This window comes from Microcaecilia unicolor, chromosome 8 (assembly GCF_901765095.1).
Source record: "Microcaecilia unicolor chromosome 8, aMicUni1.1, whole genome shotgun sequence".
Lineage (NCBI taxonomy): Eukaryota > Metazoa > Chordata > Amphibia > Gymnophiona > Siphonopidae > Microcaecilia > Microcaecilia unicolor.
In genome coordinates, this window is record NC_044038.1 from 167,151,825 (window position 1) to 167,177,471 (window position 25,647).

Sequence of the window (25,647 nt, forward strand, 5' to 3'; positions counted from 1 at the left end):
CCTGGGTTCTTGTTTTGAGTGAGCCTGAGAGCTAGGGATACCCCAGTCGTGAGAACAAGCAGCCTGCTTGTCCTCGGAGAAAGTGAATGATACATACCTGTAGCAGGTGTTCTCCGAGGACAGCAGGCTGATTGTTCTCACCTACCCTCCCTCCTCCCCTTTGGAGTTGTGTGTTTCATCTTTTGCTAGTCATTCAACTGGCGGGACCGGTCGCGCACGGGCGGGAAGACGGCCGCGCATGCGCGGTGGGCGTGCCCTGCGTGCCGACCGTCCTGCGAAGTTTTTTTCCGGTTGGTGGGGGCTGCCGCGGACGTCACCCAGTCGTGAGAACAATCAGCCTGCTGTCCTCGGAGAACACCTGCTACAGGTATGTATCATTCACTGTATGTTTTTATGATTTCAGTTGTGATACATGGATATTGGTGTAATAAAATAGAATCTGAAAAACAAAAACCATACAACAGACAAGGATATTAAGACGGTTTACAAAAACATGGACTAGAAACAGACAGCAGACAACAGCATGACCAGAAGGGAGGAAGAGGGTATTGCAATAATAAATTACCAGTAAACAAATGTAAAAACATAACATATAAAGGTGAAATGCAAGGAGCAGGGGGAAAAAAAAAATTAAAAATAAATAAGAATGCGAGTTACAGGCTTGAGGACCAGTCCTGTAAAAGATCTGCTTTTGCGTGAACATGCATAAAACAGATTTAAAAGAGGCCATTTCCAAGAAAGGCTGCTGAGAAAGTTGTGGCTTGAATGGTGCAAAATCAAGGAGGTTGCAAAGGCATAGCAGAATGTAAGACTTTAAAATGTGCATAACTTTAAATGAATGTCTTCTCTGGTCCCAAAATATTCTGACCTCAATATATTTCTTAGGTTTTTAATTTTTTTTGTGGTGCAGCACCTGAATTATTTGGAATGTATTCCATGTTTTTGTTTGAAACTTGGTGAAACACATCTGAATCTCATGAAGAGCTTACTGTATTTAATTAATTGAATTCTGTTGTGCTGTTGGGTACATTGCTTTTGGGCATGCATATTTGGAGAGAGAGCCATGTGGAGCTGCACATTTTTAAGGGGGTGGAGAAGGATGTGGCAGGCAAGCCATTGGGCGCAGAAAACAGAAATAGTATGTGGTTTAATGTCTGTACCGTAGATGAATTGTTAGCTAGTGGTTTACCAGGCAGGGCATTTCCTTTTGTTATTTCCAAAGGAAATGAACTTTTTGCCAAAGGAAATCCTTTGCTGTATTCAGATAAAAACAGAAGGCATTCAGAATGAAATATGTGGTGCAGAAGAATTGGTTTGTAAACTGTAAATAATGGTAGTACTTGTTTTCTAAGACACTGAATAGCTGTTAAAAATGTTGCATATATCTCCGAGGGAAGGTAACAACAGTTAGTCTGTTGCTGTTCAAGCTTGATTAGCTGCCCTGTAGTTTGTACTATAATGGTTAGAACTGCAGTCTGCAGCATCCCCACAAAGGTGACTACTTCCCTTCTGATTTTAGAATAAATGTGGGGCTGTTTCACAACAGGTTTCTCTGAAAGACCTGAAGGCAATTTGGGTTCAGATTATCCGCTGTCCTCGCTGGGCTTCATGAGCAGCTGTCTCTAGAACCCATCAGCGCTGCGTCATCATTCCCTTTCTTCACTCCCCTCCTACCTTTTTCTTCACGTCCATCGTCTGACCTCCTGCCGAAGGAGAAACCAATTTTCCCAGGTGCCCTCACTCTAATTGTTGGTCTAGGGTTGTTTTCCAGGAAACACCATATACGAAAGATTCTCTGGTTGAACTTGGCCCTCCGTGTTTGGTTTCTACAACAGTGAACTTAATGATTTAAACATACCACCTTTGGGGACCATAACTTCTGAGAAAAGAAGCAGAAACAGAGGAACAAGATGCTTCAGTTGGCACTAGACCTAGGGTTGTTCTGTCTGACCTGAAGGAGAACATCCTCTCCAGGTTAAGCTGGTAGGAAGGTGCCATGGCTGCTCTCTCCATCTCCTTGTGGACTTAGAGACAACTTTGTGCTAAAGGAAAATTTGTGTCCACTGTGGTATTACTCCACAGGTATTAATTTTTAAACCATCATTAGACCACAGTATTAAATTGCTCATTTTTAATTCTTTCAAATGGTTGAGTACATTTGGGGTTTGGAGTTAGTTGGTGGAAGAGCAGTACCATTTTTTGTGTAACCAGAAAGAATGGCAGTGGTTCTATCCTTGGTTTTATAGACTTTTCATTTTGCTTTTTAATTTTGGCCCAAGGAGGTTTAATGGCAGGAGATGGCATGAGCCCATCTGGCCCATAATGTGGGCTGAAGCCAGTAGGCGGAGGTTGTTGCCCTATCAATTACGTTGTTTTGGGTGCATTTGGGAGAATTAAAACCTCCTTGGGTGGAGACTTACATCAGCTCTGTGACATGCTGTCTCCTTCTTTTTTGGTTTCTTCCTCCAGAGCAGTGTTTACTGCCCTTCCCTTTTTCTATCTTAAATGGCATCCCTTTGGAAGGCAGCCTCACAGCTGAAAGGATACTTGTTATTTGAAATTTTTTTACTGCTGTTATTGCTTAAGTTTCGATTTATTCTTACTGTACACCCATAAGAACATAAGAGTAGCCATACTGGGTCAGACCAGTGGTCCATCTAGCCCAGTGTCCTGTTTTCCAAACAGTGGCCAAACCAGGTCACAAGTAACTTTTCAGAAACCCAAATGGTGGCAACATGTCATTGTAGAACCCCAAAGAATAGCAAGATTCTGGAATCCTAAAGAGTGACAAGATTCCATGCAGAATCTGAGTAGCAACATTCCATATTACGAATCTCAAGGCAAGGAGTTGCTTCCCATGTCTGTCTCAATAGCAGACTGTGGACTTTTCCTCCAGGAATTTGTCCAAATCTTTTTTAAACCCAGATAACACTAACTGCTGTTACCACATCCTCCGGCAAAGAGCGTTTTTTTTTCAAAAAGGCGGTAAATAAATTCTAATAAATAAAATAAATAAATAAAAAAATACTACCTAAGAGCATCCTTTTTGGTGCAGTTTGTTGTCCTATACTAGGTATCAGTAGTGGAGACTGTCTTTTTTTTTTTCACTCCACTCTTCCTCTGGGCAAGAATTCAAATGCCCCACATTGCATGTGGCTGTGATCAGAGCCACAAGGCCCTTTATCCCTCTTAAGAATGTAGCAACAAAAAGAGGGACACAAACTTTCCACAATAAATCAAGGAAAACAAACAAACAAGGATGTTCCAAGAAAATCAGATGAGAAATGGAGTCCAAGCTTCTAAAAACTCTTTATTCTCCAACAATCCAGCAAGTATATGGGCAGTCTTGACCTGCCAAAGGCGTAAACAGTCTGACCCTACACGGGCCTTGTTTCGGCATAAAGCCTTCCTCAGGGGTCGCAAAAATTTCAAAAGTGCAGGCAAAGTATGACCTTGCAAATGCAAGGCTGTAAACCAAAAACAAATGCCAGAGTGCGTCAAAACGGACTTTAGTATAACAAGTGAGATACAGACAGGCTTATTTTCGAAAGGAGAAGGGCGCCCATCTTCGGGAGATGGGCGCCCATCGCCCGAGGGTGCCCAAATTGGTATAATCGAAAGCCGATTTTGGGCGCTTTCAACTGCACTCCGTCGCAGAGACGAACAAAGTTCACGGGGGCATGTCAGCACAGTAGCGAAGGCGGGACAGGGGCGGGCATGGGAGTGGTTAACAGATGGGCGGCTTCAGGCCATAATGGAAAAAAGAAGGGCGCCTGTAGCGAGAATTTAGGCCGCTTTTTTTGGACCCTTTTTTTTTTTATGTCCAAGTCACAAAAAGGTGCCCGAACTGCCCAGATGACCACCGGAGGGAATCAGGAATGACCTCCTCTGACTCCCCCAGTGGTCACTAACCCTCTCCCACCAAAAAAAAGTACTTTAAAAACTTTTTTTTCCCAGCCTTTAAGCCAGCCTCAAATGTCATACCCAGCTCCATGACAGCAGTATGCAAGTCCCTGGAGCAGTTTTTAGTGGGTGCAGTGCACTTCAGGCAGGTGGACCCAGGCCCATCCCCCCCTACCTGTTATACTTGTGGTGATAAATGTGAGCCCTCCAACCCCCCCCCCCCCCCCAAAAAAAAAAACCCACTGTACCCATATGTATTTTATTTATTTATTGCATTTGTATCCCACATTTTCCTACCTCTTTGCAGGCTCAATGTAGGTGCCCCCCTTCACCCATAAGGGCTATGGTAATGGTGTAGAGTTGTGGGTAGTGGGTTTTGGGGAGGATTTGGGGGGCTCAGCACCCAAGGTAAGGGAGCTATGCACCTGGGAGGTATTTTAATGTTTTTTTTTTAATTTTTAAAAGTGCCCCCTAGGGTGCCCGGTTGGTGTCCTGGCATGTGAGGGGGACCAGTGCACTACAAATCCTGGCCCCTCCCACGACCAAATGCCTTGGAGTTGTTTGTTTTTGAGATGGCCACCTTCGGTTTCCATTTTTTTATTTATAATATTCAATCTTACTTTTATGCAATAAACATAAATCCACATATCACAAGAAAATATAAACAAATTTCTTTGTTGAAGGAAAAAAAAAGTTAGTTCATATGTCCACAATTGTAGATCCAAGAACAAGAAAAAAAAAACCTAATTTCAAATAATATGAAAATAAATGTTCCTTACATCAAGTAGGCAGAGCCAATAATGTTGCTAACCGGCTTAGCGCTGTACAATCAAGAGCTACTGCAGACCTATTCTTTTGTTAAAATAAACTCTTTTAACTTCTCTGGGTCAAAGTAGATATAATTTACAGAATTCAAAGAAATACAACATTTACAGGGGAACCTTAACATAAAGGTCCCTCCTATACGTAACACTCTCTCTTTTAATAACAAAAATTGCTTCCTTTTTCTTTGAGTTTCTCAAGCAAAATCAGGAAAGACTTGAATTTTTGAACCAAAGAATGGTGAATTAGTGTGGCGGAAAAAGAGTTTGAAAACATTATTGCGGTCTAATTGCAGAGCAAAAGTAACCAATAAGGTGGTTCTTTCAGTTATAGTCTCCAGTGAAGATTCTAGAAATTCCATTATATTTAGATCAGGTTGGGGATTAACAGGCAATTCTCTCCCTCGTATTCCTGAAATATACAATGCTTTGGTAAGAGGAGGGTAACTCTCAGAGGGGATACCTAATACTTCGCTAAAATATTTTTTCAGCATGTCTGTTGCTGGGATAAGAGGGGATTTAGGAAAATTAAGGAACTGCAAATTATTTCCCCTAATCTGATTTTCTATATATTCCATTTTTCGCAGTTGGAGACTACTATCTTTTATCAAAACTTGCGTTGAAGAGTTCACCATTTTTAAGTCTTTATCAAACATCTCCATTTTTTTAGATTGTTCTGCAGTTTTTATTACCAATTCGGCTTGTGACTTCTTTAAGTCCGCTACTTCACCATGAAAAGTACCTGTAATTTGCTGCAGGGTGACATTCAGTCCTTGTATTGCTTCCCATACGGATTCCAGTGTAACGATAGCAGGTTTCATCACTCCAAGGCACAGGGGTAATTCGTCAGTGTTTCTTCCAGACAGAATAACCGTCTGAGCTGGTAAATTCACTGGTGTCGACGCTGCCACAGGGTCTCCACACCCAGCTACTGGGGACCGACTTCCGGATTCAGCATGCTGTGCCCTCGCGTCCGTCAATTCTCTTCCTGGTCTTGGGAGGACTTAGAGATACTCCCTCAGCGCTTAGGTCAGCTTGTTCTTCCGGACCACCCGAAGCAAGCATTCCGGCTCCCGGTGTTTGGAGTCCCGATTCCTCTAACATCAGCTGCCGCAAGAGAGGAGGTAGGCACTCCGGGTTTCCCCTTCCTCTTTCCCATAACAGGTTCGAGGGTGCTCAGTTGAGGAAGCTTTCCGTGGGTTTCAGGAGCTCTTTCCTGCACGCCTACTCAGGCAGCCATCTTGGATCTGGTGATCACCTTCGGTTTCCATTATCGCTGAAAACCGATGCAGACCATCTCAAACCCGCCCAGCTCTGACATTTGGCCGGGCCCAACTGTATTGTTGAAAGAAAAGATGGCCGCCCATCTTTTTCAATAATACAGTTGGGACCGCCCCTTCTCGTAGCTGTTCCTGGAGATGGGCGGCCCCTTTTGATTGTGCCCCTCAGAGTGTATCATGGATTGGATGCCAAGCATTTCTCATCTGATTCTCTTGGAACATCCTTTTCCACTTTTTTTCCCCCTTTATCCCTCTTATCACTCTTGATTTCCCCAAGGACTTTTGTCATGGCGGATTAGTATACGATTAAGAAGAATTGACATACGTATTTTGCAAGAAAGAGTCATGTCTCTTACCGTTCATGTTAAAAAAAAAAAACTCATTGTACAGCACTTTTCATGCTTCACATAAAGGAGAGCTAGCAAAGAAAATCAGTTCCTGGAATGTTTATTAATTCAGGAGCAGCATTCAGGTTAATTGGCATCTTTGTTTTATTGCTGCCTGTTGGGGAATTGGAGTCTTTTCTGTGAATAGTGATTGGCTTCATTCACATTGTAGTCCAGCAGGCTTTAGCCTTTCTTGCTGAAATGGATTAGTGACTGTGAGAATAACCTTTCAGGGTCAGTGCTTGCTTGACTGTGCTTCTGGAGTTAGTGTGGAGGAAGATGCTATTTCTCGAAGCATTAAGCAGCAGCAAGAGAAATGTTTATGCAAGGTATTTATATTATTACGCCCCTTTCAAGTAAGTGGCAGTGCAGCATTGAGCCTGTGTGCATGCAGCTACTTTTCAAATGATTGTTAAAGGTAATCAATAGAAATAGAATAAAAGAAAATATAGAAAAGAAAATATGATACCTTTTTTATTGGACTAACTTAATACATTTTATGTTTCAAAGGTAGCCCTTCTTTGAAGTTAGTCCAATAACAAAGGTATCTTCTTATTTTCTTTTCTATGTTTCATTTTATTTTATTTCTATAGATTACCTTTAAAAGTGGACTAACATGGCTACCACATCTCTCTAGAAATGGTTGTAGATAAGGAAAAAGAACATCTGATTAATTTCTGACCATGCTCTGTGTGGAGCTGGCACAGTTGGCTCCTTTTGTAGGTTACTGTATATTGTAAAATGATGATCTGTAACCTGTAATTTTGCTGCTCTCTGCTGCTGAAATTTCAGCAGGCCATCAAATCGCAATATCATGGCTTCCTTTCCAGCCGTGCTGCTGAGAAACCTCCATGTTGTCCTCATTCTGTAACACCTTCAGTTTATTGTTCCTTGTATTTGCAGCAGGAATTGTGCAAATGACCATTTAATAATTTTTGCATTTCCTGATTTTTAGGTTTTGTTACCAGCGGCTAGCTTGTTACAGTTAATGGATGTTCGGACAAACTGCTGTGACTTTCTGCAGTCCCAGTTGCATCCAACTAATTGCCTTGGTATCCGAGCATTTGCAGATGTGCACACATGTACAGAGCTTCTAAACCAGGCCAATGCGTATGCAGGTGAGTCTGCCCACTTGCTGCTCATGTTTCCTGTTGTATTTTTTGCTTTTGTCTGACTTGTGGGTTATTAAATACAAAGGCTGATCGTTGTGGACCAGTCTTTCTGCTCTTGAAACTTCTCATCATTGCCAGATGTTAATTGGTGAATGCAACTATCCAGTTGGTGAGCGTGGCATCATCTCACCTGGCAAAAATCTCACTGTTCGTTGAACTGACATGTCACTGAGGAACAGATGGGAGATCACATGTTTTTTCTTTCTTTGTAAAATCACAAAGCGGAAAAAAGGAAACGGCTTGAAACGCATCAGCCAAATGCACTGAGAAAGGGCAAAGGAGGGTCATTTTCCCTTATGCAATTATGTAATAAAAACTGGGCATGGGGTACGTCTTTGAAAGAAACTGTCCAGTGTTTGGCCCTGCCAAAGTAGTATTTGGCTTCTGAGTTTTATAAGTATTTAACTTGAATGATTTGTGCTTTTAAAATGTTTAAGTTGCACAGTTCTAACCTTAATTTTAAATTATATCCTGTGGTGGTTTGTTCTATTTATTTGGATTTAGCTCAAGCCTTTTCAGTATTAGATCAAGGTGAGTTACATTCAGGTGCGATAGGTATTTTCCTGTCTCTGGAGCGTTTAAAAACAATCCCCTGGATTCTGTATATGGTGCCTAGATTTCCCACGTAGATACGTGAGTAACTTAATTGGTGTAACAAGGTAATTGGCGGTTTTAATAGCACTTAAGCAATAATGAGCAATAATGAGCACTAATTGGCAATAATTACTAAATTTTACTAAAACACCTAAGCACATACAACGTGCGTCATATTAGAACTACATGCCTGGATACCGTGTGCCCCGGGCGGTAATTCTAATTTTGATGCATGACCAAATCACGCGGCAGAAAATAATTTCTATTTTCTACCATGTGACACTAACCGGGCTGTAATTGGCAGTGTACGTTTGCTGATGATTACAGCCCGGTTAATGCGTGAGACCTTACCGCTAAGTCAGTGGGTGACGGTAAGATCTCAGGCCCAAAATGGACACGTTCTGATTTTTTTATTTTGCCGCACATCCATTATCGGGGGGGGGGGGGGGGGGGGAGAGGCCTTTTTTGCAGGCTTGCTGAAAAATGGACCTGCGCGCATCCAATACATGCGCTTACGCCAGAGCAGGCCATTTTTCAGCGTGCCTTAGTAAAATGGCCCCTTTAAGTATTCTATAAAGGACGGCGCCTAGATTTGCAAAGCGCACAGTTAAAAATAAATATGTGCTTAAAAGGGACATGTTTATGGGCGTTTTGTGGGCGTTCCAAAACTTCCCTGCCTAATTAGAGAATATGGGTAAGTGCGCTTAAATCTACAAGCATGGATTTACACCAGGTTTTTATTGGCGTAAATGGACGTGTGTAGATTTAGGCACTGCGGTATCAACTAAGCGTATTCTATACACCGCGCCCAGTGGCATACCAAGGGTGGGGCGGTGGGGGCGGTCCGTCCCAGATGTCAGCAGGTGGAGGGGGTGTTCCATTGGCGCTGCAGTCCCCACCTGCCTACCAGTTCCGTCGACAGACGACCCTCTTTTCCTGCCACCCGGCACCCAGCTTTAAAAAAAAAAAAAAAAAAAAAAATCTGTGAAGCGCCTCGCGTCTGCTCTGCTGTAAAAGAGGCAAATCTCCTCGTCGCATCGGCCCTTCTCTCACTGTATCCCGCCCTCTGATGTAACTTCCTATTTGTGCAAGGGCGGGACTCAGTGAGAGAAGGGCCGACACGATGAGGCGATTTGTCTCTTTTACAGCAGAGCAGACGCAAGGCATTTCACAGATCTTTTTTTTTTAAGGCTGGGTGCTGGGTGGCAGGAGAAGAGGGTCGTCTGTCGACGGAGCTGGTAGGCAGGTGGGGACTGGGTCCGGGAGGGGGGGGCTCCCCTTCTCCCAGACTGGGTCTGGGGGGGCTCAGATGGGAGAAGGGGACTGGGTCTGGGAGGGGGGTCTCAGATGGGAGAAGGGGCCTGGAGCTGGAACTGGGGTCTGAGAAGGGGGCAGGTGGGAGAATGGGGCCATGCCTGGGGCAGGTGGGAGAATGGGTCTGGGGCTGAAAAGGGGGACCCTAATGCAAGGCATGTGGATGAAGGGAACTAACTGGGGGCTGAAAAGGAGGGTAGGTGGGATAGGGGGCTAGTACTGGAACTGGAGGCTGAAAAGGGGCAGGGGCTAAAACTGTGGGGGCTGGGGACTGAAAACGGGACAGGGAGAAGTGGCTGGGGCTGAAGCTCGGGACTGGGGTTGAAACTGAGGACGGGGCTGAAAAGGGGACAGGGAGAAGTGGCTGGGGGCTGAAGCTCGGGACTGGTGGGAGAAAAGGAGGGGACTGGTGGGATAGTGGGGCTGAAACTGGGAGCTGAAAAGGGGGGGGCATGTGGGAGATGTGGGCTGGTGCTGGAACTAGGGGCAGGTGGGATAATGGGGCTGGAACGGCCTCCCACCATTCCCCTCCTTTTCTCCCACGAAAAGAGGGAGCAGAGAGAGAGAGGGGGGGCAGATCCTAGGTGGAAGAGGGAGCGAAAGGGAGGGCAGACCCTGGATGGAATGGGGAGCGAGAGGGAGGGCAGACCCTGGATGGAAGGGGGAGCGAGAGGGAGGGTAGACCCTGGATGGATGGGACAGAGAGAGCAAATGGTGGATTGAAGGGGCAGATAGAAAGGGCAGACAGTGGATGGAAGGGGCAGGGAGAGAGGGTAGACATTGGCTGGAGGGAATGGCAGAGAGGGCAGACACTGGATGGCAGAGAGAGAGCGAAGACAGATGCTGAATGGAAGGAAGACAGTGAAAAGAAGATGAGGAAAGCAGAAACCAGAGACAACAAACTGTAAATAAAATATATATTTTTATTTATTTGCTTTAGGATAAAGTAATATTGTAGATGTGTTAATATATGTTTATAAATAGAACATGTAAATAAGGTACTCTTTTTATTGGACTAATTTTAGTACATTTTGACTAACTTTCAGAGAACAAAACCGCCTTCCTCAGGTCAGGATAGGATTCTGTAACAGCACTATACTGTATTGACCTGAGGACGGAGGTTTTGGCCACTGACAGCTAAATGTATTAGTCCAATAAAATGGTATTTTATTTTCTATATTTGTTTTATTTCTATTTGTTAATTTGTAAAGTGGTGATTGGTATTTGTTAGTTTTTTCAAATTTACATCTGCTGTCTTTATATTTTGCACAGTACTAGGGGACATTTTCTGTTTCTGTGGTGTTGCATTGTATGCAGAGTCTGGCATCTTGGGGGTTCAGTTTAATTTTTGTCTAAATAGAAAGTTTATGATTACTTATTCTATAGTGGATTAGGGTATAGCTGTGTTTGTGAAAAAGACAAGGCTTTCAGTTGGCATTGACTGTGCAGGATCGACGATCTGTACTATTCTGTCTGGTTTCGTTTTACAATAGGGGAATTGATGTTCTAGAGCTCACTGTAGTGTTTAAGATGCTTTCCTTTTCCTTGTGTGACTTGTAGAAATTACTGCTTATGGTATGATAGAATTGCTCTGTGGGTCCTGAATGTTTTGTATTCTCGGTATGCTTAGTACTGGATTTTGGAGAGGGGGTGTTAAAAAATGACCAGCCCCGGGTGTCGAGTACCCTAGGTACGCTACTAACCGCGCCGATATCATATAGAATACGCTTAACTCTGCATAGACTTTTTAGGCACCATATATATATATATATATATATATATATATATATATATATATATATATATATATATATATATATATAATCTCCTCCAAAGAGAGTAACAATCCAAAAAGAGATTTCCTCTGGGCTCCCGCTAGTGCTCGTCATGGCCTCTGGCAAGTCCCTTTTCCTCAGTTGCCTCAAGTACCAAATTAAATTCTAAGTCCTTATCGACATGGGCTCACCTACAGTACTTGAATTGTAACTCAGCTTCGAGTGTAAGTTTGGAAAAGTAGGTAATAAGATTCAAATCCAAGATAGCATTGAACCTAAGTCCATTTGAACCTAAGTCCATTTGGGTTTTCTAAGACTAGAGAAGGAGAATTAGCAAATCGTATCAAAGAATTTTTTTTTTTTTTTTGGGGGGGGGGGGGGGGGGGGAATTAGCAGGTTTTAAAAGGGAAACATTTTGCAAATGTCTCTTAAAAACACACAGAAAAACCCCATAAAGGCTCAAGAAAGAAGCTGTGGTTGTCAAAAAATCTTGAATCCCGTAAATTAGAGCCATTGCGTGCATATTATAGGTATTACAAAAAGTTGATGGTGCAGGACCCAAGGACTGGATGTCACCATACCTGAATAGACTTTCAAAATAAGTAATAACTGCAGTTATACCACCTTAAGTCACTCACTGTTCCGTATCTCCACAATTCCTCAGTTCATTATACTCTGGCGTCAGCTTAGCAGTGTTATTTTATTTTATTTTTTTCCCTCCCCAATTCTGTTTGCTCTTAGCATAAGTAGTTTGAGAAGTGGAAAGGATAAGAGGAGGAAGGAAGGCCCTGCCCTATTTTACCCTTCTTAACAGTACCTGAATTATAAGAAGAAACCTCATTCTGCAAGAAATGAGTCTCTGTGGAAAGGTTGTGCTGTAATGCCTCATTATCCTTGCTCATAAGGCTCTGTTTAATCTTTAACTCAGCAAGTACTACATTCAATTTATGTTCATTTTCTAGGTGGGCAATTAGAAGGTCTGTTTTCTTTTTATCTTATTGGCCTTTCTGTACAGTATTCTCTTCAACGCTAATGAAACCTTATTAATAAAAATGCAATTAAAATTCCATGGCTATGGTGCTCGCATGAGAATCTCGAGTAGAATGTGGATGTCCTCAGCTACCTTCCTTTAATACCCAAAGGAGTTCTGTTCATTTAAGTAGAGCACTTCTTTCAGTTTTTTTTTCTTCCTGCAAGCACAGGATTAAGCACATGGTTTCCTCCTAACCAGCAGCAGGTCTGGAGTTTTGGGATTTCTCTTTTACATCGAATGTGGTGCAAGGAGAGCGTACGACGGTGCCCTTCCAGTTGCCAGGCAGCAGTAACACTGGGGTGGTGGATCTGAAGTTGATCCTATAATCTTTCATCCAAACTAGATGGGGTATTTAGTTTCTGACGAGGCAAAAACACCTGACACTTTATATGGGGTGTTCACAGTATATCGCACGAAGTGAAAATGGTAATGTAGAATGTGATGTCTGTAATGAAAAGCATCAAATTGCAAGATTGATTAAAACGACGAGATGAAATTCAAGTTCAGACCCCCGCAAGATTATTGCAGGAGTCTGCTGTAGAAAACATTGACCTCATTAGTTTTAGACTAGATTTATTAAACAGTGTTGACTGCACATTAACATGCGTTATTTATCACAGGTCCCAGTTTGTGTGGTGAGAGGCTTAATAACTGATACTGCATTGATAAATGCTAATACAGGAGTATATTGTGAAGAGCTTAACACCCCTATATATTTCTTTCATAATGACCAGTACATGCTTCTGCGGGAACATATACCCCACCATATAGGGGCCCTTTTACTAAAATGCATTAAACACTTAGGACTAGGTTCTATATAAGGTGCCTGAAAAATCATTCCGAAAATATTTCCACCTAGGTGCATTCTGTAAACCGCACCTAGATTTAGGCGTGATTTTCGCCGGTTTATAGAATACATCTAGCGGCCATGCCTGGTGTCTAAATTAGGCACAGAGCAGGAGTATTCTATAACTGTGCACGTATATTTTCAGAACGCCCACGGTCCGCCCATTCCACACCCGTGGCCATGCCCCCTTTTTGGCAGTGCAAATTAGAATTTACATACAAGTAGTAAGTTGTGCACGTAAATTCTACTTAATGCTAATTAGTATCAATAAGTGGCCATTATCGGCACAGATTGGCTTGTTAAGTAATTAAATTGCGCACGCAAATCCAAAATATGACCGGATTTGTGCTCACAATTTCGGTCACGCTATATAGAATCCAGGGGTAAATGCTCAGTCCTCATGCAGTAACAAGCTATCGCACAAATGCATTAAAGTGTTTTGCATCTTTTATTTGGTAGCATGCTAGCGTGAGCGTTTTGCCTGTTACTGTGCATTAAACTGGGAGGAAGCCCACGTTATGCTTACCGTGTGCTAACTGGCTAACGCAGGGTTAAACTAGGAGCCCTTGCCATCTCTTAACTAGGAGGCACCAAGTGCTCCCCCTTTAACTTTCTGCAAGTACTGTGCACTAATGGTAACATTAACACACAGCCTGCAAAAAAAAAAAAAGGAAAAGTGCTCAAAAGTGCCATGTAAAATTTGCAGTTATCACGCTGTAAAATCTCATGTTAAAATGTATTAAATGCAAATTTTAGCGTAGTTTAGGGAAAAGACTGTTTTAGTTCTTCACAATCAACCTCCATGTTTTGATTATAAGCTGCTTGTCTTTTTTTTTTTGTGTGTGTATATATTTTGTCTGTAGGTGTTTTTGGCTAGATTGCAAGCTGTAAGGAGCTCCTAGTAGTGCTTTATAAATAATCATAATAATACTATTAACAACAGTAACAATATGTGCAAGCTCGGCACACCCCTGGTAGTACTATGTAAATAATCATAATCATAATAACATAATCATAATACTACTACTACTAACATCAACAACAACAATATGAGCAAGCTCGGCACGCCCCTGGTACAGCTATATAAATAATCATAATAATGTAATCATAACATTACTACTACTAACATCAACAACAATATGAGCAAGTTTGGTATGCCCCTGTTAGTACTACATAAATAATCATAATCATAATACTACTACTACTAACATCAACAACAATATGAGCAAGTTTGGTATGCCCCTGGTAGTTCTATATAAAAAATCATAAGAATGGAAGCTGATGGCTGGCATGGTGCTTTCAGCTGTTACTAGCCTTGGAAGTTGAATCCTCTGTGATAGGGCAGGGTATTGCATGGACTAATTAGAGTTTAAAACTTTGAATCCCGTATATCGCAGAGTGGATTTTTTTGTAGCAGCACTGAGTCGAGTTTTGTTTTGTTCTTTTTTTGGTAGCTGCAGGCTAGAGTGAGTGAACATCGCTGCTTTGACATTGAGTATTAACCACAGAGACTCGGTTGTTTTTTTGATTTGTGACCTGTGCCCTCTTCAACAGAACAGCACTTCCCAGAGGTGATGTTGGGCGAAGAATTTCTTAGTCTCAGTCTGGACCAGGTCTGCAGCTTGATATCAAGTGACAAGCTCACCGTTTCTTCAGAAGAAAAGGTACAGTAGATTGGGAAACATAGGTAGAACATATGGTTTTATTGCACTCCGGGGCTATCGTCTGGTCAACTGAACATTCCCAATCTTATTTGTGTTGGGGATATACAGTGAAAACTGCTCAGTTGCATTTTACCAGTAAAGGAGAGAGGATGCATGTCCTAATAAAGAAAATGCATTAAAAAAACTAAATGTTACATAGCTTAAATAACAGTCCACGACGCTGTGAGGAGGAATACAAGTGAAATTTAAGAAGAAAATAAGATAACTGTGTCATATATATTGGCTTCTGCCTTGTTTTCTTTATTCTAAGGAGTTCTTTTACTAAGGTGCGCTGAAAAATGGCTTGCGGTAGTATAGGCACAGGTTTTGGGCACGCGCCGATCAATTTTTCAGCGTGCCCGTAAAAAGCCTTTTAAAAATTTTAGCTGAAAATGGACACGCTGTAACATCAAAATTGCCGCGTGTCCATTTTGGGGCTGCGACCTTACCGCCAGCCATTGACCTAGCGGTAAAGTCTCCCGCGGTAACGACCTACGTGCATCAAATGCCACTTGGCGCGTGTCCGAAAATAAAAATAATTTTTCAGCCGCACATATCGGACGCGTGCCAAAAATGAAATTACTGCAAGAGCCATGCAGTAGTCGGGCAGTAACTCCATTTTGGCGCGCGGCTTATTAAAACGGCCCCTAAGTGTTTATACCTTGGATTATTATTTTTTTTTAATTGCAATTAAAAAAAAAACCCCAGAAAAAATCCTAAGGGCCCCTTTTATAACCCTTTTCAAAAGGAGTCCTGCGGTAGCATCAGCGTTTGGATTTGCCACGCTCTGAGGCCCCTTTTACAGCAGCGGGTAAAAGGACTTTAAAAAAAATAATAAAAAGAAGGAAATGGAGGTGCGGTAAGTGTAACACTTGCCGCGCAGTCATTTCTGGGGCGAGTCCTTACCACCTCTTTAGGAGGTGGAAAGGACTCACACGCTAACCCGACGGTAACCAAGCAGCGCATGGGGCTGCTCGATTACCACCGGGTAAGCCCCTGGCACTAAAGAAATAAAACTATTTTTTCAGCACCAGAAATGGCGTGTATTGGGGGAAGGTACTACCACCAGACTCCTGCGGTAGCCCGGCAGTAACTCCGGATTGGCGCGCGGCAAAGAGGCCCAAAATGTTAATGGATTTCTCTAACTTTGCAAGTCCCCTTCAGCACCGGTCTCCGAGTCTGGCGCATTCGCTGATCTGGATTCAGTTTCTGTGAGTCCTCACAGGACTCACAGAAACTGAATCCAGATCAGCAACACGCTGGAGACCGGCGCTGAAGAGGACTTTGGCTGACGGGGGTTAGGGACCCCCGCCAGCAAAGGTACCTGACATTCGCTGATCTGGATTCAGTTTCTGTGAGTCCTCACAGGACTCACAGAAACTGAATCCAGATCAGCAACGCGCTGGAGACCGGCGCTGAAGAGGACTTCGGCTGACGGGGGTTAGGGACCCCCGCCAGCAAAGGTACCTGATGGCGGGGGGGGGGGGGGGGGTCGAATGTGGCGGGGGGGGGGGGGGGGAGGGTTGGTGGCGGGAGGGGGGTGAAAGCAGGGGGGCCAGGGCTAAATCTGTCTACGTCCATGGTTTAGAATATGCAAAATATAAAAAATAGGAAGGAAATACAATAATAGGATAGTTTAAAAAAAAAAGGGGGGGGAATGAGAGCATGAGTTTGTTGCATAAGGACTGACTAGGCATGTCGCTGGGGTGGAGTTACTGGAAAGTTGACTTACAACCCTCACCTGGTACTTTGTTTCCTTTTAGACTGCCAATTTATCTCTTGAAACCTTTTATTGGCTAGGAATTCTCTGTTTGTTTTTTTCTTGCTTGCTTTATTTCTCTTTTTATTTGCATTCCCCAAAAAATATTACATTGATGTATAATTTGACGAGGGAATATAAATGTTCAATCACTGAAATGCCAAGGAAATTATTCTAGCAGGAAAAGTCTAGAAATGTTCAGTATTAGACCACAAATACAGAGGAGCCTAGAAACGCATGCCAGAGAAGGGTGGGCATAAGGAAAATATTAACGAGAACAAAACTACTTCTACCTGTCAAAAAAGCCCAATTTCCATATGACTAACCACGTAACCGCAGTTGAATTCCCTTTAGAGTCTGAAAAGAATTTGTAACTAAGGGCCCTGTTTACAAAGGCGTGCTAGCGTTTTTAGTGTGCGCTAAAAATTAGCATGCGCTAACTGTGTAGATGCCTATAATATTCCTATGGGCATCTACATGGATAGTGTGTTCTAATTTTTAGTGTGCCGTTGTAAACAGGACCCTAAGGTTGTTCAAAAAAGACATACACTGTTTCAAATGTAAAATACATTTGCAAGGAAATCAAAGTACAAAAAACTTTTTTCCTCCTTTCCTAAGTCTACCTTGGCATATTTGGGGAAACAATCTGCACCTCCCCTCCAAGAAATGTTCCAAAAGTTCTGAAGTATAGCCTCAAAAGGACCTCTTTGTCCTGTAAAAAGACAAAAGATTACAACAGAATCTTCGCTGGACAATTTCATCTCTAGATGTTTCTAGAAGAACTGTTAAATCCAAGAATTAGAAGAAACTTCACTACTACTACTACTACTGTTTAGCATTTCTATAGCGCTACAAGGCGTACGCAGCGCTGCACAAACATAGAAGAAAGACAGTCCCTGCTCAAAGAGCTTACAATCTAATAGACAAAAATAAATAAAGTAAGCAAATCAAATCAATTAATGTGAACAGGAAGGAAGAGAGGAGGGTAGGTGGAGGCGAGTGGTTACAAGTGGTTCTCCGAGGACAAGCAGGCTGCTTGTTCTCACTGATGGGTGACGTCCATGGCAGCCCCTCCAATCGGAACACTTTATAGCAAAGTCCTTTGCTAGTCCTCGCGCCGAGGCGCACCGCGCATGCGCGGCCGTCTTCCCACCCGAACCGGCTCGTGCCAGCCAGTCTTCTTTTGTCCGCGCTCGGTACTGTCGTGTTTCGCCGTTCGCGCCCCGAAAGTTGACCTCGCGCGTCGTTTATCGACTTCGTGTTAAAAAAAAAAAGGTGTCGGAAGGAGACCTTTATGGTTTTCTCCCTTCCCGTACTTCTAGTTTTGCCCCGGTAAGTTTTCTTTCGTCGTCAGGGTAGGCCCTATTTAGGCCTCGTTTCGAAGTTTTCTTCCCCTTATTTTTGTGGTGCCATTTTCGCCATTTCGAGTTTTGATCTCGCCGGCGCGATTTTTCTGCCCATGACATCGAAGTCTTCCAGCAGCTTCAAGAAGTGCACCCAGTGCGCCCGGGTAATCTCGCTCACTGACAGGCATGCGTCGTGTCTTCAGTGTCTGGGGGCTGGGCACGGAACAGGTTCTGACATCGACTCCTGCATTGGCTTCCATGTCTTTTTCCACAGCCGCTCTGCACGAGAGCCTCTGGGCCGTTCTCCCAGAGATCCTGGGAGAGCTGTTGCGCCCTACCCCTCCGGTACCGGGGGTGCTTGCGCCACCGGTACCGTCGAGCGAGGTGCCGGCTGGCCCATTGCCCGGGGTGAGGTCTCCGACATCGGTGCCACTTGCGGTACCGAGTGCGGTAGCCTCCGAGGAAGGCTCCCTGACTACGTCGGCGGAGGGAGCTTCGCCGGTGCGGGCGAGGGAGTCTACCTCTCGACGCTCCCACCGTGGCCGTGGTTCCACGGAGTCGAGCCGGGCACGGTTGCAGACACAGGTCCGTGAACTTGTGTCTGACACCGAGGGTGAGGCCTTGTGGGAAGAGGAAGAGGACATCAGATATTTCTCTGACGAGGAGTCTGAGGGTCTTCCTTCTGATCCCACTCCCTCTCCTGAAAGGCAGCTTTCTCCTCCTGAGAGCCTGTCTTTCGCTTCCTTTGTCCGGGAGATGTCTACGGCCATCCCCTTCCCGGTGGTTGTGGAGGACGAGCCCAGGGCTGAAATGTTTGAGCTCCTGGACTAACCTTCTCCACCTAAGGAAGCGTCCACAGTACCCATGCATCATGTCCTCAAAAAGACATTGCTGGCGAACTGGACCAAGCCTCTGTAATCCCCACATTCCCAAGAAGATCGAGTCCCAGTACCGGATCCATGGGGACCCAGAGCTGATGCGCACTCGGTTGCCTCATGACTCTGGAGTTGTGGATTTGGCCCTAAAGAAGGCCAAGAGTTCTAGGGAGCATGCTTCGGCGCCCCCGGGCAAGGACTCTAGAACCTTGGACTCCTTTGGGAGGAAGGCCTACCATTCTTCTATGCTCGTGGCCAAAATTCAGTCCTACCAGCTCTACACGAGCATACACATGCGGAACAATGTGCGGCAGTTGGCGGGCTTGGTGGACAAGCTCCCCCCTGAGCAAGCCAAGCCAATACAGGAGGTGGTCAGGCAGCTGAAGGCGTGCAGAAAATTCCTGGCCAGAGGGGTGTATGACACCTTTGATGTTGCGTCCAGGGCCGCTGCTCAAGGTGTGGTGATGCGCAGACTCTCATGGCTGCGTGCCTCCGACCGGGAGAATAGAATCCAGCAGCGGATTGCGGACTCGCCTTGCCGTGCGGATAATATTTTTGGAGAGAAAGTCGAGCAGGTGGTAGAGCAGCTCCACCAGCGGGACACCGCTTTCGACAAGTTCTCCCACCGGCAGCCTTCAGCCTCTACCTCTACAGGTAGAAGATTTTTTGGGGGAAGGAAGACTGTTCCCTACTCTTCTGGCAAGCGTAGGTACAGTCCTCCTTCTTGACAGCCTGCGGCCCAGGCTAAGCCCCAGCGCGCTCGCTCTCGTCAGCAGCGTGCGACTCAGCAAGGCCCCTCGGCTCCCCAGCAAAAGCAAGGGACGAGCTTTTGACTAGCTCCAGCAGAGCATAGCCGACATACAAGTGTCAGTGCCGGGCGACCTGCCAGTCGGAGGGAGGTTGAAAGCTTTTCACCAAAGGTGGCTTCTCATAACCTCCGATCAGTGGGTTCTCCAAATAGTCCGGCAAGGATACACCCTCAATTTGGCCTCAAAACCTCCAAATTGTCCACTGGGAGCTCAGTCTTACAGCTTCCAGCACAAGCAGGTACTTGCAGAGGAACTCTCCGCCCTTCTCAGCGCCAGTGCGGTCGAGCCCGTGCCATCTGGGCAAGAAGGGCTGGGATTCTATTCCAGGTACTTCCTTGTGGAAAAGAAAACGGGGGATGCGTCCCATCCTAGACCTAAGGGCCCTGAACAAATATCTGGTCAAAGAAAAGTTCAGGATGCTTTCCCTGGGCACCCTTCTCCCCATGATTCAGGAAAACGATTGGCTATGCTCTCTGGACTTGAAGGACGCCTACACACACATCCCGATACTGCCAGCTCACAGACAGTATCTGCGATTTCAGCTGGGCACACGTCACTTCCAGTACTGTGTGCTACCCTTTGGGCTCGCCTCTGCGCCCAGAGTGTTCACGAAGTGCTTGGCTGTAGTAGCAGCGGCACTTCGCAAACTGGGGGTACATGTGTTCCCATATCTCGACGATTGGCTGGTGAAGAACACATCCGAGGCAGGAGCCCTGCAGTCCATGCAGATGACTATTCGCCTCCTGGAGCTACTGGGGTTTGTGATAAATTATCCAAAGTCCCATCTTCTCCCAGTGCAGAAACTCGAATTCATAGGAGCTCTGCTGGATTCTCGGACGGCTCGCGCCTATTTCCCAGAGACAAGAGCCAACAACTTGTTGTCCCTCGTCTCGCGGGTGCGAGCGTCCCAGCAGATCACAGCTCGGCAGATGTTGAGATTGCTGGGCCACATGGCCTCCACAGTTCATGTGACTCCCATGGCCCGCCTTCACATGAGATCTGCTCAATGGACCCTAGCTTCCCAGTGGTTTCAGGCTGCTGGGGATCTAGAAGATGTGATCCACCTGTCCACGAGTTTTCTCAAATCCCTGTATTGGTGGACGATTTGGTCCAATTTGACTCTGGGACGTCCTTTCCAAATTCCTCAGCCACAAAAAGTGCTGACCACGGATGCGTCTCTCCTGGGGTGGGGAGCTCATGTCGATAGGCTTCACACCCAAGGAAGCTGGTCCCTCCAGGAACGCGATCTACAGATCAATCTCCTGGAGTTACGAGCGGTCTGGAACGCTCTGAAGGCTTTCAGAGATCGGCTGTCCCACCAAATTATCCAAATTCAGACAGATAACCAGGTTGCCATGTATTACATCAACAAGCAGGGGGGCACCGGATCTCGCCCCCTGTGTCAGGAAGCCGTCAGCATGTGGCTCTGGGCTCGCCGTCACGGCATGGTGCTCCAAGCCACATATCTGGCAGGTGTAAACAACAGTCTGGCCGACAGGTTGAGCAGGATTATGCAACCTCACGAGTGGTCGCTCAATTCCCGTGTAGTGCGACAGATCTTCCAGGTGTGGGGCACCCCCTTGGTAGATCTCTTCGCATCTCGAGCCAACCACAAAGTCCCTCAGTTCTGTTCCAGGCTTCAGGCCCACGGCAGACTGGCATCGGATGCCTTCCTCCTGGACTGGGGGGAGGGTCTACTGTATGCTTATCCTCCTATACCTCTGGTGGGGAAGACTTTGTTGAAACTCAAGCAAGACCGAGGCACCATGATTCTGATTGCTCCTTTTTGGCCGCGTCAGATCTGGCTCCCTCTTCTTCTGGAGTTGTTCTCCGAAGAACCGTGGAGATTGGAGTGTTTTCCGACCCTCATCACACAGGACGAAGGGGCGCTTCTGCATCCCAACCTCCGGTCCCTGGCTCTCACGGCCTGGATGTTGAGAGCGTAGACTTTGCCTCTTTGGGTCTGTCAGAGGGTGTCTCCCGCATCTTGCTTGCTTCCAGGAAAGATTCCACTAAGAGGAGTTACTTCTTTCTATGGAGGAGGTTTGCCGTCTGGTGTGAGAGCAAGGCCCTAGATCCTCGCTCTTGTCCTACACAGACCCTGCTTGAATACCTTCTGCACTTGTCTGAGTCTGGTCTCAAGACCAACTCTGTAAGGGTTCACCTTAGTGCAATCAGTGCATACCATTACCGTGTGGAAGGTAAGCCGATCTCAGGACAGCCTTTAGTTGTTCGCTTCATGAGAGGTTTGCTTTTGTCAAAGCCCCCTGTCAAGCCTCCTACAGTGTCATGGGATCTCAATGTCGTTCTCACCCAGCTGATGAAACCTTCTTTTGAGCCACTGAATTCTTGCCATCTGAAGTACTTGACCTGGAAGGTCATTTTCTTGGTGGCAGTTACTTCAGCTCGTAGAGTCAGTGAGCTTCAGGCCCTGGTAGCCCAGGCCCCTTACACCAAATTTCATCATAACAGAGTAGTCCTCCGCACTCACCCTAAGTTCTTGCCAAAGGTTGTGTCGGAGTTCCATCTGAACCAGTCAATTGTCTTGCCAACATTCTTTCCCCGTCCTCATTCCTGCCCTGCTGAACGTCAGCTGCACACATTGGACTGCAAGAGAGCATTGGCCTTCTATCTGGAGCGGACACAGCCCAACAGACAGTCCGCCCAATTGTTTGTTTCTTTTGATCCCAACAGGAGGGGAGTGGCTCTGGGAAAACGCACCATATCCAATTGGCTAGCAGATTGCATTTCCTTCACTTACGCCCAGGCTGGGCTGGCTCTTGAGGGTCATGTCACGGCTCATAATGTTAGAGCCATGGCAGCGTCGGTAGCCCACTTGGTCAGCCACTATTGAAGAGATTTGCAAAGCTGCGACGTGGTCATCTGTCCACACATTCACATCTCATTACTGCCTGCAGCAGGATACCCGACGCGACAGTCGGTTCGGGCAGTCAGTGCTTCAGAATCTGTTCGGGGTTTAGAATCCAACTCCACCCCCCCTAGGCCCATGTTTGTTCTGTTCCAGGCTGCACTCTGTTAGTTGGTAAATTTTTTAGGTCAATCTCAGTTATGTCCTCGCCGTTGCGAGGCCCAATTGACCATGGTGGTTGTTTTGAGTGAGCCTGGGGGCTAGGGATACCCCATCAGTGAGAACAAGCAGCCTGCTTGTCCTCGGAGAAAGCGAATGCTACATACCTGTAGAAGGTATTCTCCGAGGACAGCAGGCTGATTGTTCTCACAAACCCGCCCGCCTCCCCTTTGGAGTTGGGTCTTCCCTTCTCTTTGTCTTGCTACATATGAGACTGGCCGGCATGAGCCGGTTCGGGCGGGAAGACGGCTGCGCATGCGCATCGACGCGCGAGGACTAGCAAAGGACTTTGCTAGAAAGTGTTCCGATTGGAGGGGCTGCCGTGGACATCACCCATCAGTGAGAACAATCAGCCTGCTGTCCTCGGAGAATACCTTCTACAGGTATGTAGCATTCGCTTTACGAGTCAAAAGCAATGTTAAAGAGGTGGGCTTTCAGTCTAGATTTAAAGGTGGCCAAGGATGGGGCAAGACGTAGGGACTCAGGAAGTTTATTCCAGGCGTAGGGTGCAGCGAGACAGAAGGCGCGAAGTCTGGAGTTGGCAGTAGTGGAGAAGGGAACAGATAAGAAGGATTTATCCATGGAGCGGAGTGCACGGGAAGGGGTGTAGGGAAGGACGAGTGTGGAGAGATACTGGGGAGCAGCAGAGTGAGTACATTTATAGGTTAGTAGAAGAAGTTTGAACAGGATGCGAAAACGGATAGGGAGCCAGTGAAGGGTCTTGAGGAGAGGGGTAGCATGAGTGAAGCGACCCTGGAGGAAGACGAGATGGGCAGCAGAGTTTTGAACCGACTGGAGAGGGGAGAGGTGACTAAGTGGGAGGCCAGCAAGAAACAGATTGCAGTAGTCTAAACGAGAGGTGACAAGGGTGTAAATGAGGGTTTTGGTAGAGTGCTCGGAAAGAAAGGGGCGGATTTTACGGATGTTGTAAAGAAAGAAACGACAGAGCAGAGAAGGAGAGAGAAGAGTCAAAGATGACCCCAAGGTTTCGAGCTGAGGAGACAGGGAGAATGAGAGAACCATCAACAGAAATAGAAAACGGGGGAGCGGGGAGGTGGGTTTTGGGGGGAAAATGAGAAGCTCGGTTTTGGTCATATTTAATTTTAGGTGGCATTGAGACATCCAGACAGCAATGTCAGACAAGCACGCTGAAACTTTGGTTTGGATGCAAGGTGAGATATCAGGGGTAGAAAGGTAGATTTGGGAGTCATCAGCATAGAGATGGTAGGAAAAGCCATGGGATGAGATTAATGAACCAAGGGAAGAAGTGTAGATAGAAAAGAGGAGGGGACCAAGAACAGAACCCTGAGGTACGCCGACAGGCAGAGGGCTAGAAGTAGAAGAGGATCCACCAGAGTGAACACTAAAGGTGCGGAGGGAGAGGTAGGAAGAGAACCAGGAAAAGACAGAGCCCTAGAATCCAAGTGAGGACAGGGTATCGAGAAGTATGCTGTGATCGACAGTGTCAAAAGCAGCGGAAAGATCAAGAAGAATGAGAATAGAATATTGACCTCTGGATTTAGCCAGTAATAGGTCATTGGAGACTTTAGTAAGCGCAGTTTCGGTTGAGTGGAGAGGGCGAAAACCAGATTGTAGTGGGTCAAGAATAGCATGTGAGGAGAGAAAATCAAGGCAGCGGCAGTGAACAGCACGCTCAAGTAATTTGGAGAGAAAAGGAAGGAGGGAGATGGGTCAGTAATTAGAGGGACAAGTAGGGTCGAGTGAAGTCTTCTTAAGGAGAGGTGTGACCACAGCATGTTTAAAGGCAGCAGGGACAGTCGCAGTGGAAAGTGAGAGGTTGAGAATGTGACAGATAAAAGGAATAAGAGCAGGAGAGATGGCATTAAGAAGGTGGGTGGGAATGGGATCAGAGGAACAGGTGGTACATTTTGAGGAAGAAAGGAGAAGTGTAGTTTCCTCAATAGTAACTTCAGGAAAGGAGGAAAGGGAATGAGGGGAAGGAGAGAGAGGGGAACGGACTAGTGGAGGGAGAGGTGGTGAGGTAGAGAAAGCAAGGTTTATCTTTTGAACCTTGTTGTGAAAGAATTCAGCAAGGGTCTGAGGAGATAATGAAGGGGGAGTTGGGGGAGGGGGCACCTTGAGGAGAGAGTTCAATGTGGTGAAGACAAGTCGAGGATTAGAGCCAAGAGAGTTGGTCAGTTGGATATAATAATCCTGTTTGGCACGTAAAAGAGCAGATTGGAAGGAGGTCAGCATGAACTTAAAGTGTAGGAAATCAGCAAGGGCCCGAGATTTCCGCCAGAGGCGTTCGGCGGAGCGGGTACAGGAACGTAGGTAGCGGATATTAGAAGTCAGCCAAGGTTGGGGTTTTGTATGCCTTACAAGGCGGGTCATCAAAGGTGCAAGAGTGTCTAAGGCAGAGGATAGAGTATTGTTGTAAGAAGAAACAGCCTCGTTGACAGACGTGGATGGTGCCACAGTAGAGAGGAGGTTTGAAACATGGGAGGATAGAGATGAAGGGTCAATATCGTGAAGATTCCTAGATAAATTAGATAAGATAGGATGGGACTGGGAGGGAGGAGATTTAAGTGTGAAAGTTATAAGATGGTGATCAGAGGAGGGAAGATCAGAGGCAAGGAAACTAGATGGTGAACAGTTGGAGGAGAAGATGAGATCAAGACAGTGACCATTTTGATGAGTGGGGGAGGTGGAGCATAGTTGGAGATTAAAGGAGGATTTTAAAGCGAGTAACTTGGAAATATAAGAGTTGGAAGGATCATTAGCAGGAATATTAGTCACCAAGGATGAGAGAGGGGGAGGAAGGATCATGGAAGAAGGCAAGCCAGGCGTCAGTCACTGAGAAAGGATGAAAGGGACTTATCAGGGGGACGATAAATGACCGCTATTCGAAGAGGCAGAGGAGAGAAAAGGCGGATAGAGTGGACTTCAAAGGAGGAAAAACAGTGAGATTGAGGTGGAAG

General features: G+C 45.8%; 1 protein-coding gene across 3 annotated transcripts in view; it reads left to right on the forward strand.

The window, feature by feature from the left end:
* KLHL3 (kelch like family member 3) overlaps window positions 1-25,647 on the forward strand; it is a 145,457-nt gene that overhangs the window by 83,868 nt on the left and 35,942 nt on the right. For all 3 annotated transcript variants that reach the window (XM_030212861.1, XM_030212864.1, XM_030212862.1), the window contains 2 exons: window positions 7,346-7,508; window positions 14,680-14,789. In XM_030212861.1, the coding sequence (XP_030068721.1) occupies window positions 7,346-7,508; window positions 14,680-14,789 (273 nt within the window). The remainder of the gene's footprint in view (window positions 1-7,345; window positions 7,509-14,679; window positions 14,790-25,647) is intronic.